This window comes from Vicugna pacos, chromosome 3, assembly GCF_048564905.1.
Source record: "Vicugna pacos chromosome 3, VicPac4, whole genome shotgun sequence".
Lineage (NCBI taxonomy): Eukaryota > Metazoa > Chordata > Mammalia > Artiodactyla > Camelidae > Vicugna > Vicugna pacos.
Window position 1 is genome coordinate 68,265,712 of NC_132989.1, and position 18,292 is coordinate 68,284,003.

Sequence of the window (18,292 nt, forward strand, 5' to 3'; positions counted from 1 at the left end):
AACCACTTATATTTCCTTTTTTGTAAATGATTATGTTCCTATATTTTGCTTTTTTAAAAATGGATTGTTGGTCTTTTTCTTACTGTCTTTAGGATTTAAGAGATTTGAACTCTGTGTGGGTTAGAATGCAAACCAGGTGATTATGTATATTTTCTATGTAAAAAATATATCCGAAGTTTCAAGCATCCCATCCACCAAACAATTAACTTTTATATCCATTTGTGAATTGGGAGCTGCCTTTATTTCAGTTCTAATTTTTGCATCTTCAAACTTACTGGAATGCTTTTTTAATTGATGTTAGTAGGTACTGGGGAAACCCTAAAAAAATCAATGATTAAACAAACTGAAACAATACAGTAATTAAGTATTTGACAGAATATAAACTACCATACAGAAAAGAGTACCCTTCATGTCCACAAATCATAACCAGTTAAAAGATAGAATGGTAGAGAAAGCCCCAATAACATCAGAGAAGATAAAATCCTTAGGAGCAAATTTAACAAGAAAACACAAAACTGATAAGAGGAAAATTTTAAAACACTTCTAAGAGACACAAAAGTAGACCTTAGTAAATGAAAGATACCTTTGTTTTTAGATAGGCAACTTAATCTCATAAAGATTTCAGTTGTCCCTAAATTATAAATTTAATGCAAGTCCAATAAAACTACCAACAAACTTTTGAATGAAACTGGACATGTTGGTATTAAAGTTCATATAAAACATGCAGGAATGGTCAGGAAAATATTAAAAATTAAAAGCTATGACGACTACCTCCAATTGAGAGATTTTACAATAACTAGACTTTACTGCACATTATAGGTGTTCAATAGGTAGATGAAAAATAGAATTACCTCTTTTTAATTAACTCATTTGCACATTTCCAGAGCATGATTAGCATAAGTTTTTATTTGAAAATTCAGGACATGGGAAGGCTCAGTGCAAGTTTAGTAGTTCCTGGAGCAGTTGGTCAAAGAGGAAATTGTTCCTGCAGATTGGAAGTCATTGTTTGGGCAGTTTGATTTCTATCAGGAAGGGTAAGGAGGAACAGCTATGGGGAGAAGGATGTGCAAGGGCCACTGTGGATAATTCTCTATCCTTGAGATCTCTTAAAGTCTTTAAATAAACTTTTTAAGCCTTAACATGAGAGTCAAACAGTTCTTCAAAGTTATTTTAACTTTAATGCTAAAATTTTTTTCCTGCTAAATTTCATTGATTCCACCACAGATGAAAAGTGGATATAATATAATCTACTTCAGGCAAAGAAAAAAAAAGTATGTAATAGAGGGAAACATTCCATGTGTTAAAGAATATTTTCAAAAAAAGATAAAATCATGACCTCATACATATGTATGAAAATGAATACACGTTGAAGATTTTATTTAACTTTAATGAGAAAACTGGTGTTAACACTAGTTCAGGGGACAATCCAAGGAAAAGATTAGAAATATTACATAAATGTGTAAGTGGAGGCAAAACTGTTTTTTCCATGGTGGTGATGGTAGTGAGAGTGTCACTCCACTGGATAGAAGTCATTTGCATGTGTATAGACAGGAATTAGTTTCCACTGCTGTCAGTTATCTACAGCCTATAAAGCTGTAAAATGATTCCAGTGGAATCATGCAGATAACCTGAAAGGATGCAGTGCAAAATTTCTTCCCCTACAACTGTTCACAGTTACTGTCTATCTCCAGAGTAGGCAGAATCTTGGATGGCAATGGGACTAACACTGATCATAAGGTTAACTTCCCCATTCACTGAGCATGTGGTTAAGGAAATTTTCCCTTCTATGCACAGATTATTTTAAGCAAATTAGACCCTGTACTTCTTTGGTCCACTACTTAATTGTGGGAGAGCCAGTTCTGAAGGGGCTCATGCCTGTTCAAGCTAATGAGCTACTCAATGGCCCCACAGCCCTCCAACTCCTAGTGCAGCCTAATTAAAACTACACCTTCAAAAGGGCACCGTGCAGTCGTGTATATCTGTCTCCTTTTTGCTAGCGGGGAGGAAGTGGCTTCACAGGCCTACGCTATTCACAAATGAATCAGAAACGTCATCCAGACCGCTGCCTCTTTATCTTCCTCCCACCTGCACGAGGCTGAGTTCTTTTGCCAGAAATAATTCAACTAGAAATTACTCTTTTAGGATCTTGAAAACATCATAGGTCAGGATCTGGAGTCAGAACTGGGTTTGGGTTGAGCTTAACCAATTAAAAGCTTGATTCTTCTTTTTTTTTTTTTTTTAAAGGAGCAGGCAATAAGTACGATTCGTAGCTGCCAGGGTTATTGCAAGATTTAAAGAGATGAGGGCTGTGGAAAATGTTTTGTAAACTGCGATGAGTTATTAAAAAAAATCTACTCTTTTAGAACGCCACGAGGCAAAGTTCATCGCTGGAAAGATAAGAGATCTTGGCTCCTATCGAACATCAGTGGAGTTTCCACGGAGCAGGGCAGCAGGGGCTCCACGAGCTCTTCGCTGGCTCCTCCCCCGCCACACCGGCCGGGCCCGTGTCAGAGGCGGCGGGGGCTCCGGCGCCGGGCCGCCCCTGCCCGTGGCCCGTTGTGGGTGAAGTCCCGTGCCAGGGCGGGGCAGGCCCCTGCCGCCCCAGTTCCTGGTTCTATAAGCGGTGCCCGGGGCTGGTGGCGCCACAGGCGCGGGCACCGCCGGCGGCGCAGGATGGGCCGGCGCAGCGCGGCGAGCCTGCACCCAGGCCGCGGGCCGCGGCGGCCGCTCCTCCACCCCGTCCACGCGCTGGGACTGCTGCTGCTGCTGCTGCTGCTGCTGCCGCCGCCGGGCTCGGGCAGCGGGGCCGGCCGGCCGCCCCACCTCGTCTTCGTGCTGGCGGACGACCTGGGCTGGAACGACGTGGGCTTCCACGGCTCTGACATCCGCACGCCGCACCTGGACGCGCTGGCGGCCGGCGGGGTGCTGCTGGACAACTACTACACGCAGCCGCTGTGCACGCCATCGCGGAGCCAGCTGCTCACCGGCCGCTACCAGGTACGCAGCGCCTCCGGCCGCGGCCCTACCCCTCCGGCGGCACCGCTCCAGGCGCGCGGGGCCCGCGAGCCTCCTAGAAGTGGGCCCCGAGCTCCCGGCGGGCACTGGCCAGCCGGGGTCGGCTCCCCGAACTCGGTCTCAGAGTGGCGGCTTCTCGCCCCGGCATCCGGGTCTTTGCTCCTCCCAGGCCCGCGGCCCGCGGGGGCCTCTGCGCATGCCCGGCTCCAGGGCTCCCCGTGTCCCCTGGCGCCCCACCTCTCCGAGTAGTTTTTCTGTCTTCCGATTTCTAAAGGTCGAGGTGAAGGGGTTCTGGGCAATGCTAGATGCTGGGCGCTGTGAGCCGGTAGGCAGAACGGTCAGTCCTGAAGTGGGAGGTTGGAGAGAGCGCGGCCGGGCGCTCAGCAGTGGAGCAGGGAGAGGTGGGGAGCCAGAAAAGCTGAGGGGAGCTTTGAAATGAAGGAGAGCCCGCAGTGGATGCGCCTTTGGTTCCCTGTGAACCCAGCGAACTTAGGTGAGGACTGCCCCACCAAAGATTAAAGTAATTTTTCCAAGTTCTCAGCAGCCCTAGAATGAAACCTACTTAAGGGTTGATTTTTCTTGGGCTGCTGTCTTTCCTTTCAGGTTTAACCCGTGTTCAACGCCTCTGAGCATCTTCATTATCTCTTTAAAAACTTCTCTATAGTTAACAGAGCAGAGTATATTTGTAGAGAGCGTGCATACGCTAGATATCTAAGAATATCAAGAACATTTGGATAGTGCTTTACTTTTTTTTGAAAGTTAATTCTTGAAACATCCTATGAGGTAGCTATTATTTTGAATCCCCTTTTACACACGAGAGAGTAGACCTGTAGAGGTTCAATGACATGTTGACTCACAAAGCTAGAAAGTAGAAAGGCTGGGGTTTGTGCCTTTCCTGCATCCACTGGTCATCTCAGGCCTCTAAAATTGGACTTATTTTTCCCCTTAATTTGAATAAGATTGACATTTTGTGATTTAGACCATTTAAAATACAATAAACAGGCCTTGTTTGAGAACACAGGCATACCTCTGTATATATATATACTGTTTGTTCAACAGCTCTGCTTTGGGCCCTTACTGTGCCAGTGATAGGGATGTGCTTGAACCTTGCCCTCCCAAATCTGTGTTCATGTAGGCTTCAGATCAACCCCAACCTCATGTTGTCCTGAAATCAAGAGAAGGGAGGGTTCACTTGCAGTAAAGATTTGCACAGTGGTCTGAAGTCTTTTAGAAACAGAAAAGATAGTTTTACTACGGACTGAGAAGTAGCTCAAGGTTTGCAGTGGAGGTCAAGTGTGATTCCCTAAGTACTTTCTGCAGTTCTAACTGGCTGCTACTTGGGATCAGGGGTCCCTGCTTTAATACACGTCTCACCCTTGCCTTTGTGGGACTAAAAGGGTATTTGAGTAAAAAGGGAGAAGGGGGAAGACAAGGTCTGCCCAAATGGTTCTGCGTTTAATCTCTTGAAGTAAGAGAACTGAACTCAAATTGCGGAAGAATGGGAGGGCCTTTCATTTCTCCAACTTCCTTTCTTCCAACAGTCTTCAACAGGAAAGCAAATACCACACTTCAAAAACTTGTTCATATAATCAACTGCTTTTGCCCCAGAACATTCCCCGCAATGTAAGCGATATTCTGTCTCGGTAGGGGGTGGGGGAGGGGACAAACAAACCTTGAGTATTTACAGTACCCTGAAGTGAAGAAGTGAACTAAGGGTAGAGGCTATATGCTCCAAAAGAGTTTAGAGACCAGTCAACGTAGCAAGCTAGCCTCCCCATTTTGTTTGACTTTTCTCTTTAGTTTTACTCTCTTCGAGTTCAGGAGACTTAATTAGAAATTACCTTGGGTTAGCAAGCATCCTCTTTTAAAGGAGTAAATATTTCTAGGAGAGCCAAAAATGCTCCCTGGCCTCAGATACTATATTTTGGTACCATTCCAAGCATTTGACATGTGTTAATTCATTTAACGCTTACGGCAGCCCAGTAAAGTAGGTGTTACTCTTATCATCTCTATTTGGTAACACGGAAACTGAGGCTGGGAGAGGTTAAGAAACTTGTCCAAGGTCCCAGGACTGGTAAGTTGTGGATCAGGATTTGAACCAGGCAGTAGCTCTACAACCACTATACCACATTGCCTACCCAGAATTATTTAAAATATCATCGCAAGAGCTGCTTCAGATTTACTCAATAAATAACCTCTTATTTTTTTTGACATTTACATCATTCCTAAGCATCTCAATGAAAAAAATTAACCTGTTACATTTCAAGTTAGGAATTGCCTATATTAAATGTAAAGTGAAAGTGGGGAGAGTTTTTATTTCAGAACGAGTCATGTTTTGTATGTAATTTTAGACAATAAAATGAGGAAATTTGTTGACTATTGCAAAATTAGGTACTTGAAAGAACTGTTTAAGTCATGCTTGTGAACTTAACAATCATGCTTTAATAGAGGTGCCCCCTCCCTTAGTCATCTAACTTTATATTAGAAAAGAAAAGCACAAAGTGATAAATAAACTTTGACTGATTGAACTTTGTATTGCCAAGAAATTCTTAGTTTTAGGGTCTTACCTTATAAAAAGTCTTTAGTGAAGAGGTCAGGTTAAGAATTATGAGATGTGGGTTTCAGTTTTTGCCATGTCAGCCTTTAGAATCTGACCTCGCAGGACATGATTTTCCCTATCTGTAAAATATGGGAGTTGGGCAGAACTCTAAGGCTCTCTCTAGCTCTAAATTTCTTTGACTCTAAGGGTCTTGTGTCCATTAAGAGCAAGTTTCTAACTTGGCAAAAGCATATTATCATACCCACTATCTCCACCTACTGGTAGGAAGAGAGATTAATCTTGCCCAAAACGATGTCCCTTACCAGGCTGCAGGAGCTGCTGGTTTAAAAAGAACGTGAATTCAACCTTTTACATTGAGACATTTAATGGTTCAAAATCCTCATATATGAACCTTTATAAGCTTGCATGCTTTGGTGGAAAATGCGTAGAGTTTGGGTGGAGGGGAGAGGGAGATGGATCAGCAGATGAGCTAAGTAGTTACTGGTAATCCAGTCACTAGAATTCAGGTCACTGTCATTCCATATGTTTGGACTTCTGTCAGATCCATATCCATGTACATATCCTTCCTAAAGTATATTTTTAAACTTAAAAAAATTAAAGTATAATTGATTTACAATGTTGTGTTAGTTTCTGGTATACAACATAGTGATTCAGTTACATATATATATATATATATATTCTCTTTCATATTCTTTTTAATTATAGTTCATTATAAGCTGTTGAATGTAGTTCCTTGTGCTATACAGTAGGGTCATGTTGTTTATCTGTTTTGTATATTGCAGTTTGTATGTAATAATCCCGAACTCCTAAGGTATACCCACTCCCTCTTTCCCCTTTGGTAACCATGAGTTTGTTTTCTGTCAGTGAGTCTGTTTCTGTTTTGTAAGTAAGTTTGTTTGTCTCCTTTTTTTAGATTCCACATATAAGTGATGTATGATATTTGTCTTTCTTGTCTGACTTACTTCACTTAGTATGGTAATCTCTGGGTCCATCTATGTTGCTGCAAATGGTATTATTTCATTCTTTTTTATGGCTGAATAGTATCCCATTGTATAAATATACCACAGCTACTTTATCCAGTCATCTGTCGATGGACATTTAGGTTGCTTCCACATCTTGGATATTGTAAATAGTGCTGCTATGAACATTGGGGTGCAGGTATCTTTTCAAATTGGAGTACTCTCCAGATGTATGCCCAGGAGTGGGATTGTTGGAACATATAGTAAGTCCATTTTTAGTTTTTTTTAAGGAATCTCCGTACTGTTTTCCATAGTGGCTTCACTCTTCCAAAAGTATTTTATGCATATACAAACTAATACATATGTAGATATTCCTCCTTTTTTTATTTGAACAGTAACATACTCTTTTTAGGGGAGATTCTTTTTTCTTTCAGTTTTATTGATATATAATTGACATATAGCCCTGTATATGTTTAAGTTGTACAGTACAATGATTTGATGAATATGCACCATGAAATGATGACTTCAAAAAGTTTACTGAACATCGATCATCTCGTAAAGATATAAAACAAAAAGAAAAAAAGATTTTCCCTTTGATGAGAACTCAGGATTTATTCTGTTAACAACTTTCATATATAACATACAGAAGTGTTAATTATATTAATCATGTTGTACATTGCATCCCTAGTACTTATTTATCTTATAACTGGAAGTTTGTACCTTTTGACTGCCTTCATCTAATTTCTTCTCCCCCCACCCCCGCCTCTGCTAACCATAAGTTTGATCTCTTTTTCTGTGAGTTTTTTGTTTTTCGAAGCATAATTGACCTACAATACTCCGTTAGTTCCTGGTCTACAGCACAGTGGTTCTGTATTTCTATACATATGAAATGATCAAAGTGGAAGCATATTCTTCATACTGTTTTGTACCTCATTTTTTTAATTTAATATTTGAGACAATTTAATAATCATTACATAAGGAGCATCTTCATTAGTTTTTGTGGATGTACACTGTTTTGTTAAATGGATATATCATAATTTATTTAAGTAGCCACATAACGATGGACATGCAGGTTGTTTGCAGCCTTTTGCTATCTCAAAGAATGCTGAAGTCCATACCTTGTACATATGTCATTTTGCACATGTTTGAATATATATCTGTAGGATAAATTCTAGAAAAGGAATTTTCTGAGTTTAAAGGTAGAGGCATTTGTAATTTCGATAAATATTGCAAAATTGTGCTTCAGTAGGTTATGTCAGTCTACATTCCTACCAGCAATATATTTATTGCTTATTTTCCTACATGTATATATTTTAAGTTATATTTCACGTACCATACAATTAATCATTTTAAGTATATGCCATTGGTTTTTCAAATGTCCACAAGGTTGTGCATCCATCACCACTATCCAGTTCCAGAACATTTCCATCATCCCAGAATGAAACCCCATAACCACTAGCAGTTATTCCCCATTCTCCTCTTTCCCTAGTTCCTAGCAGCCACTAATCTACTTTCTGTCTCTATGGATTTGCCTATTTTGGACATTTCATATAAATGGAATCATACAGTAGCTGTCCTTTCATCCACATTGTAATATATATAGTTCCTTTTTGTGGCTGAGTAATATTCCATTGTGTGAAAATACCAACATTTTATTTATTCATTCATCAGTTGATAGACATTGATTGGATTGTTCTACTTTTTGTCTATTATGAATAATGCCACTGTGAACAGCCATGTAAAGTTTTTGTATGAATGGATTTTTATTTTTGGTTTCCTAGGACATATACCTAGAAGTAGAATGCTAGGTCACGTGGCAATTCTATGTTTAACTTTTTGAGTAGCTGCTAAACTTCCCATAGTAGCTGTACCACTTTGCAGTCCCACCAACCGTGTATGTGGGCTCCAACTTCCCCACATCCTTGCCAACACTTTTTATATTCTAAATACTAAACCCTTTTCAGATAGATGATTTGAAAGTATTTTTATCTTTATATTTATTCTTATACCAGTACCATTTTGTCTTGAGTAACTAGCTTTGTAGTAGGTTTCAGAATCAGAAACTTTGAGTCTTTCAATTTTGTTGTTTTTCAAGATTGGGCTCTTCTGAGCCCCTTGCATTTCCGTAAGAATTTTAAGATCAATTTGTCCATTTTTGTGGAAAAGGCTTTGGAATTTTGATAGGGATTTCATTGATCTACCGATCCATTTGGGGAGTCTTACCACCTTAACAATGTAAGTCTTCCAGTCAGTGACTATGAGATGCTTTTTTGTTTACTTAGGTCTTCTTTAATTTCTTAAATAATGTTTTGTAGTTCTCAACATGCAAATCTTATACTTCTTTGGTTACATTTATTCCTAAGTTTTTATTCTTTTTGATACTATTGTAAATGGAATTGTTTTTCAGCTTCATTTTTGATTGTTCATTCCTAGTTGTATTTTTCATTATAGAAATATAGCTGACATGGGTATATTGATCTGTAGCCTGCAACCTTGCTGAACTTATTAGTTCTAATTGTGTGTGTGATCTTTAGGTTTTCTGTATGCAAGGTCCTGTCATCTGCAAAGAGAATTAGTTTCACTTCTTCCTTTCCAAACTGGATGCCTTTTATTTCATTTTCTTGGCCTACCTGCCCAGACTAGAAGCTCCAGTACAATATTGAGTAAAAGTGGCGAGAGTGAACATCCTTTTCCTATTCCTGATTTTAGAGGGACAGCTTCCAGTCTGTTACTGTTGAGTACAGTGCATTCATTCATGCTTTCATTCAACAAGTATTTACTGAGCCACTGTTGATGTCGGGTATATGCTCTGGGCATCTCCTGGTGCTTAGTCTGGCAGGGGTGAGGTGAGGGAAAGGAGTGACCCAGGAGGGCGTGAAACACACACGTAAATAAATGAGTAAATAAGGTGAATTTGTAAATGGCATGGCAATAAATGTGGGAGGAAGATAAAGTAGGTAAAGTGATAGTGACTCAAGAAGGGATCTCCAAGGCAGTGATTGGGTGGACGCCTGAATGAAGAGTCAGCCGTGCAAAGACTCCCGGGGAAGAGTTTAACGCAGAGGGAGGGACAGCCCAAGTAAGGGCCCAAGGCTGGAATGAGCTTGCTCTAAGAATAACAGGCAGAAGGCCCCTGTGGCTGGGGCTGAGTGAAGGAGGGTGTGAAAGGCATGCCGAGAGCTCAGAGAGGGAGGCAGGGTCTCCCTGTGCCTGGTACTGCCCGCTCATGGTAAACCATTAAACTTCAGCTCTTCTTGCGTCTGCTTTCATAGTAGTTACACTGAAGGCTCCTGTATGCTGACAGTGGAACCACAGTGAAGTGCCATGTGGCATTCTTTGTAAACCTGTGATTCCAGTTGGAATTAAATTTTACACGTTCCCTTTTTTTAAGGGTAAGCTTATTTTTAAAATGTTCAAATCTAAAAGGTTGTAAAAGGGAGATGTATAAAAATAGATCGTCCTCTCCTCCAGACCTCCCTCCCACAGGTGGCTGCTGTTTATTAAATTTTTTGTATCCTTTGGAGGCATGTTATACATATAGTGGAATAGATTTTATATTCACCTTCCCCTTGTTTAAAATCTCAAGATTAAAAATATTAATTTAAAAAGCCTTCGGGGGTGGGATTTAGGAGAGATGTTTAAGGGTACAAACTTGCAACAGGTGGTAAATAAGACATAGAGATCTAATGCACAGAATAGTGAATGTAGACAACAATATTGTGTTATAATCGTCACATTTTCTAGGAGACTAGAACTTGATGATTCCAACCAGTAAAAAGACAGGATAGTTATGTACTGTGGTGATGTTAATTATCACTACAGTGGCAATCATATCACCATGTATGAATATATCAAATGAATATGTGGGACACCTTAAATTTATGCAGTGTTACATGTCAAATGTATTTCAATAAAAAGACACATGTAGTAAAGATGTTTATGAAAGTGGTTAAGATAGTAAATAAAGATCCTTCAGCTTTTCTAATGAATTTGTATACCACTTTGAGTTCAAAGAGAAGACCTGAAAATACTAGATTTCCATATTTTTACAAATTGACTTTTTTCAGTACAAAGTGTTCAATAAACCTCTGCACTCTTTTTTTCTAGATTAGCAAATTCCATTTTATTTTATTTTAACTTTTTTATTGAGTTATAGTCATTTTACAATGTTGTGAAACCTTTGCACTCTCGGTTCACATTTTAAGCGTGGTTGTCTGTTCTCAGGTCTGACTTCTCCATGAAATTGCCTTGCTGGTCTCTGGCCCGGAGAAGCACCCAGGGATGAAAAACTAAATGAATGAACATGCTAAGCACTTTAGCACCTGCGCATTTCCTGAAAGAGCTCACTGTCCTAACTGCTTAGAGTTGATTTGTCATTTCTAGTGCCCTTGCTTCCTTTTTAAGAAAGTAAAAAGATGCAAGGATAACTAAACTGGTAGGCCTTAGTAGAAACATTTCTTTCTGGGAAAAAAAGAGTAAAGTAACTTTGGTCCTCACCTGGGAACATCCTTACCTTGGCACCTGAGGGGGCCACTCCACCAGAACTCCATAAGCCTTGGCAGAGAATAGGAGAATGAAAGAAGACTCCAAGGTTCCATTCTTAAGGGACTCACGCCACATTTCTCTTAATGACATTGCTAAATGGACAAGACACTTTCACGGCTTTTCATTCATCCCTGAAGCAGAACCTTGGACAGGAAACATAGGAAGGAGGCTGTGTGCGAGCACTGTGGGTAATTTTTGACTTTTGCTTCAGGTTTGCTTTAAGAATGTGAGCAGGTAAGACCCACGGCTGCAGGCAGAATGGGGCATTGCGTACTGTGACATGGAAAGAGGAAGCAGGGCTGCCTGGGGATGCCCTCAGCTCCTGCTTTTCCTGAGTGCCCTCAGCGTCCTGCCTGCCCATTCTTTATCACCCCGCTCCTGCTTGCCTCTCAGTGACTCCTATCTGACTCCTGTCCCTGGTCTCCTCTCCCTGGACTCTGAGATTGGAAGTGGGGCAAACATGAGTCAAGAGTTGGAAGAAAGGGACAGAGTTTTGGGGAAAGATAGTCCCACACTGGGAGTGTTCATATGACCCCCTGGCAAAGGCATCCAAGGAGTGAGTGATAAGAGAAGCATGTAGTCTAGAGGCCATAGGTGCCTCCAAAGAGAAAGCACTTGCTGGTCTTTATTCCTGTCCTCCTTCAAGAGGGGGAGTAAAGGACACATCAGCTCCCTGCTCACGAGTAAGATGACTGCCTGCTAGAACTCATGAGGGCTCCAGTGCAGGGAGCCTGGGGATGACTTCCTTTGATGGGTCACTTGTCTTTGCTGAAACCAGATGCCTCTCCCAAGCCTAGCCAGGGCCCAGAAGCGTTTTCCTCAAAGGGAAGGGGCAGCTAGAGGCCTTATTCTGCAAATGTTTAAGATACTCTTTTTCATTATTATTATTAATTGGGGTATAGTCAGTTTACAATGTGTCAATTTCTGGTGTGCAGCACAATTCTTCAGTCATACATGAATACACATATATTCATTTTCATACTCTTTTTCACCATAAGCTAATACAAGATATTGAATATATTTCCCTGTGCTACACAGTATAAACTTGTTTATCTATTTTATATATACCAGTCAGTATCTGTAAATCTTGAACTCCCAGTTTATCCCTTCCCACCCCCTTCCCAAAGATACTCTTTTTTAATTCTAATTTTTACTTTTTTACTTTACAAGTAATTGGAAAAGAGGAAATAAGGAAATAAGTTTGGGGCTGAGTGAAATATGACCCATTGACTTCTGGGATTTTTTTGGTTTTGATTGATACTTGAAATTTGTTATTTCAAGAATCAGTTTGAGCATAAGCTGTTACTGCCTGGTAACTCTGTTTTTGTTTCCTTAATCATATCATGTTTCTAAAAATTCTTTTTCCTCTGTATTTTCCATCTTTTTCACTGTGGACTTTTGGTTAGATTTATAATTTAAACAGAGGATGGCCCTGAAACTGTTTTTGCCATATTTATTCCTTTTACAAACAACATCCCTTTATGGTTTAGTCAGAGATTTACATTCTTTGCTAATCAACACCAAAATAAATAGACCCTTAAAACTGTCAGTGACGCCAGCCAGTTCTGCAGCCCGAGTTCTGCAGGACCAGGCCAGATGGCAAAGCCAGGCCCCTAGCACATATAATGTGTGTTCTGTAGCTCTTGGCTTCAGCAGCATGGGCAGCTGACCGCTTTTTAGAAGGCTCACGGGGCGAGGGAGCAGATTCTCCACTCTCCATTTGTTCTGTGGGGCATCTCCAGGAATAAGCTCTAAGGTGACTTGAGTGGTACTTGACTGTGGTTAAAACCTGTAGCACTCTGGCCTGGGCCCAGGCTGGAGGTTCTGAACTCCTGGCTGGCCGCCAGCATGTTCTGTGATTGTGTTCTAGGCTCTCTGGGATATAAAGTGAAGAAGTAGAGCTGCCCATTTTCCTGATTTTCAAATACTATAGAAGGAGATGTTGCAGATACATGGGTGCAATGAGTCAGACCGACAGGACAGGATCTTCCTCTGTTCACCTGGATATTATCTCAACACTGCTGAGGTTTGGAGAGAAATAGCCTTCATTGCCATGTATGTAGTAACGGGTCATCTGCTCTCTGGAAGAGTTATTATTATAAGTGTTGCTGAAGTACAGTGCTCTGAGCTTCCAAATAGATAATTAGCCGCTAGACTACCTGGACCTCTTAGAGACGGACTATAAGGAATTCTGATGTGGGAGTCACCCTAACTGCTCCTCCTCGAGGACAGTGGTTTTGTCTTTGGCGCTCATGAGACTAGACTGATAGCATATTCTAGGTCTATAGGGGACAGAACAACTTACAGGATCAAATAAACCTCTACATGCAACAAAGCATGTAAACAAAGGATTTTTCATCAGTTGTCTCATAGAAAGAACACAGAGACATGCCAGGTCCTTTACTGAATTTGCAGACCCTTTGCTTTTGTGGAGGGAATCCTTGACAGTCAAGAAAAAGCTTAGAAATTTTTTGAAAGAGGATTTGGTCTATTGAAGATGGGACAGCTACACATGGTAGAGAGAGAGTAACTCCATTGGACTTTCATATATTATCTATAGGGCTCTCTCCGTTCATACCTACTCCAAACATTGAAGATGGGTGTCAGAATGGAATTGTTTTAGATGCTGTTGTGTTTCCAGGGAGACACTGATTTTTCCTTTTGATTCCTCTTGATGCCTTGTTGTCCTCCTGTCCCATGAAGCCCTAGTTCTGTGCAAAACTCAAGTGCTGGGTTGGAACCAGCTCAGCCTTGGCCTGTTTACTGTTTCTCTACACACTGCAGCTTCCTTACTTCAAATAGTGTTCGAACAGACCAAAAACATGTTTTCGGCTGTCATCCAGACTTTGGGTTCCGCTTCCCCAGTAATTCCACAAAAATGCTCTGTCAAATAAATTCTCAGGCACTGAAAAGAATGTTCCCTGCTCCATATGACTGTAGATAATAGAGGCCGGCTTCAGCTGACCACCTGGCGTGGCGCCTGTGGCCTTGGAAAAGCAGGTTGCACAGCATCCCTTGGCAGTGCCTTACAGGCATTGGAGTTAATTCTCTGCCTGTGATGGATGAGCTTTCCATTTAAAGACATTTGCACACAACGCTTGTCTCCACTGGGTCTTTTAAATTCATAAAATATTATCTTTTCTTATCCTGTGCTATGACCAGTTAGTATGCATTATGAAAGTTTTGAACCCAGGACTAATTTTCTATTGAGTAAACTTCTGGTGTTACCCATGGACAGGATGTTATTTGGGGGATATGTGTGTGTGTATGTTTAGAGAGTGGTGTTTCCCTTTCCCAGCCTGGATGCTATAACATCCTTATTATTCAGGATTCTAGCTGGGGAAAAGGTGGCACATTCAAATTAGGATAATTTAGGGAGAGTTTATTCACAAAAGGACTATTTTAAAAGGTGTGAGTGTATGGGAGAAACACAAGGGGTCGTGTATTACCCACTGGAGCTGTTACTATCCCTAGACTGGAAGGAAGGAAAGGGGAGTGACCAGAACCTAGAAAGAGAGAGTCCTGGAGAGAAGGCTGCCTTCAGGATGGCCAGCAGGATAGAGATGCCTGGCAGCCCGGGCCCACTCATCTCTTCCCTCCCTGCAGTCCCCTGTCCCACCTCCCCAGTGGCTGAACCCAATCAGAAGCCAGAAGGCATGGGAGCCCTTTGATTTGGTCCCATAGGTCAGCTTCCCAGGGTGGAGACAGGACAGAAGAGACTGGGGATTTGGGGCTCACCTGGAAGGCAGTTGGCACATATTCCAGTGTAAGTGTCCAGTTATTTGTAGGCAAGACATAAAAATCTCAATAGGAAACTTAACCTCACCTATATTTTTGAACAGCTTTATAGGAGTATAGTTGACCTGCAATAAACTGCACATATTTAAAGAATACAGTGTAAGTTTTAATACATGTATGCCCGTGAAACCATTACCACATTCAAGACAGCTAGCATATCCATCACCTTCAAAATAAACCCACTTCAATTAAACATTTAAGACATTCCATGTGATTCTTTTAGGAGGACAGGGAAAGGCATCATGAAATCAAGCAATAGGAGGCAAAATTCCAAAAGTGTTGGCTCTGGAAAGACACACACACAATGAAATTCAAGATGTCAAAGTTTATGAGAAAACTATTTAATAGTAAATAGCTTATAATAAATTTTTTAAAAAAGATTGTGAGTTTGAAGCTTTTCTGTTTTGGTGTTTATTTTGTATGTGTTTATTGCCATGAATTTAAAACCAAACAAGACAAAAATCTGTCCAGTCTGAGTAGTCAGTACTTGAACCTGAGAAAATCGATGATAAATCAGTATTTAATGGCCCCAGTAAAACTGGAGATTGGTACCAGCATGCATTTCGTTAGATGTTCATATGCACCACATCACACTCGGGGGGTGGGCCCAGGCTTAGGTGCATGTTCTACATAATCCCACCTCATCTCCTCAAGAAAGTGTTACTGAGATGTAGGTGAGAGGGCGGGTTGTGTTATTGATGACATTGCTTGCAGTCATAACCGTGACAGTTGTTGACTGGTATATGCTTAGTGAGAGAGAAGGGATAGGATTTAATTCTCTGAGCTTCGCGCTGTTCTCCTTTAAATTATAAAAGCAAGTAAATCATTTGCAAAGAATTTTTTTTAAACCACTTAATAATTGCTTGCTACCCACCTGACAGCTGATGGAGGCACCAGAGAGTCATGGTTGGGCTGAGAACTGGCACTGTCAACCTCCTGGTCCTGGAGCTCTCTCTGTTTATTCTAGGGGAATCAGGAGCACCCAGTGAGTGTTAGGGGAAGCTGGCATCACTGCAGAATTGAATGTGAGACCCCCAGCCCCACTTTATACAAAGAAGGGCACCCTTCTGGCTAAGCAAGGACAAGAGATGAGAGTGACGTTTTAGGAAAGGGAGGGTCTGGGCAGTTAAGGAGAGAAGCCCCGGGGATCCCCCTTGTGCCCCAGCAGTGGGCGCAGTGGCGCCCTCAGCACAGGCGCTGTGAAAAGGGCCACACTGGTTTCCATCTGGCTTTCAAACTTACCTAGCAAATTCAGGACCTTTGTACTTCTCATTTCTTATGCCTAGATTGCTCTGCCCCAGATTTCTGCAAAGGCTCTCGCTTACTCTTTTACTTTTCTGCTCAGGTATCTCCTCCTCCAAGAAGCTTTCTTTTGCCACCCTCTCTAAAGAATCACTTCTGTCACTGTCTCCCTCTCCTGCTTTCTTTTCCTCATAGCAGTGATGACTATCAGACATAACATCAGTTCTCAAACGTTTTGATCTTAGGACCTCTGTACATGCTTAAAAATTGAGGACCTCAGAGCACTTATGTTTATGCGATTATAGCTTTCAAATTTTACTGTATCAGAAGTTAAAATAGAAATTTAAAAATACTATTTGTTGAAAAGTAGCAATAATAATTCTATTATGTATTAACATAAATAACTTTGGAAAAATAATTATATTTTCTAAAATAAGAATGACATGAGAAGAGTGATATTGTTTTATATCTTTGTACATGTCTTCTATTAATAGAAGATGGCTAGAGGAGGGAGGGTATAGCTCAGTGGTAGAGTGTGTGCTGAGTGTGCACAAGGTCCTAGGTTCAATCCCCAGCACCTCCACTAAATAAGTAAGTAAGTAAATAAACAAACAAACAAACAAACAAACCTAATTCCCTCCCCCGACAAAAGAAGATAGCTAAACTGTTACATCTGCTTCTGCCTTTGATCTGTGCAATGCAGTTGACCCTTGAGCAGCATGGATTTGAACTGTGAGGATCCACTTATACACAGATTTTGCTCACTAAAGACAGACTACAGTACTGCATGATCTGTGATTGGTTGAATCCCCAGACGCAGATGCAGTCAGTGTCAAAGTATACTTGGATTTTCAACTGCATGGAGGTTAGTGCCCCTAACCCCCAGTTGTTGAAAGGTCAAGTGTATATTATTTTGGAAAAGTAGATGAAGAACATCCAGCCTTACACAGATAGGTAGTTGGAAGGTTATTTTGATAGCCTTTTCATTTAATTGTGGATATTCTATTTTAACATTATACCAAGACTCAACAAGTGATCATTTCTTAAAGTGTGTTGCTTGCACCCTGGGCGTACTGGTTTGAGCCACTCCCAACCTGTGGATCACATGGCTGCCTTTTTTTTTTTTTTTAAGAAAATGTTGGTCACTGTCCTTTGAAATTATGGTTTATATAATTTGGAATGAAAAATGCAAATCATTGCCTTCATTATACCCTTAAAAAAATCAAGTCTTGAAAGATTACAGAAGCTCCTTCTAGTCAAACATCAATGCCTCAAGTGCAGGGAAATTGGAACACTTTTTCCTTGATAGATCCACATTTCATATTAAGGCTACTTTTTTGAGGTAGGAAGTCAAAACAGAAGTTAATGGTTTCTGACATAGTTCCTTGATAAATATTTGTTGAAACTGTCTAACGTTTGTTAGAGTGCTTTTATTCATTTTTTTCAAATCCTTATTTATGTCTATGACCTTATTTGAATGAGAAAAATGCCTTTCAGAAATGCCTTAAACTGGTACAGGAACAGAATCAAACATTTGGGTCTACAGATATGTTCAGTAAATTAGGCAACCACTTTGCTTGTTCAGAATGTTTCAACATCATTAATCCATAATTTTTTGTTTCTCTCTTTTAAGATCCACACAGGTTTACAGCATCAGATTATCTGGCCCTGCCAGCCCAGCTGCGTTCCTCTGGATGAAAAACTCCTGCCCCAGCTTCTAAAAGAAGCAGGCTACACCACCCATATGGTCGGAAAATGGCACCTGGGAATGTACCGGAAAGAATGTCTTCCAACCCGCCGAGGGTTTGATACCTACTTTGGTAATGGAAATGCCCGTTTCTTTACCAACTCCCACCCACTGCCGCCATCTCTTAAAACACACCCAAGTGCAATCAAATGAAATAACTGGAAACTTGGACACAGAGTGAATCAGTCAGCACTGCCGTGGCCACTCTCTAATGCCGCCACTATGAACGTGGCTGTGTGGCCAGCTCCTGGTGGGACAGACAGTTACCTTTGCCAGGGTTCTAAATGCCATGTGGGGGCCTTTGAAGAGTGTTACCTCCACATCAGAGACCACTGTTCTCTTTGAGAACCTTATTACCAAAAGGGATTAATTGAAAAAAAAAACTCCAGGCAAAACCCAATACAAGAGTACTTCCTTCACAAAGGA

At 41.0% G+C, this 18,292-nt stretch overlaps 1 protein-coding gene across 2 annotated transcripts in view; it reads left to right on the forward strand.

Annotated features, from left to right (window-relative positions):
• Positions 1-2,307: 2,307 nt before the first annotated feature.
• Positions 2,308-18,292, forward strand: part of ARSB (arylsulfatase B) — a 143,983-nt gene continuing 127,998 nt past the window's right edge. For both annotated transcript variants that reach the window (XM_072958461.1, XM_072958462.1), the window contains exons 1-2: positions 2,308-2,997; positions 17,753-17,939. In XM_072958461.1, coding sequence (XP_072814562.1) covers positions 2,674-2,997; positions 17,753-17,939 — 511 coding nt within the window. In that variant the 5' untranslated portion in view covers positions 2,308-2,673. The remainder of the gene's footprint in view (positions 2,998-17,752; positions 17,940-18,292) is intronic.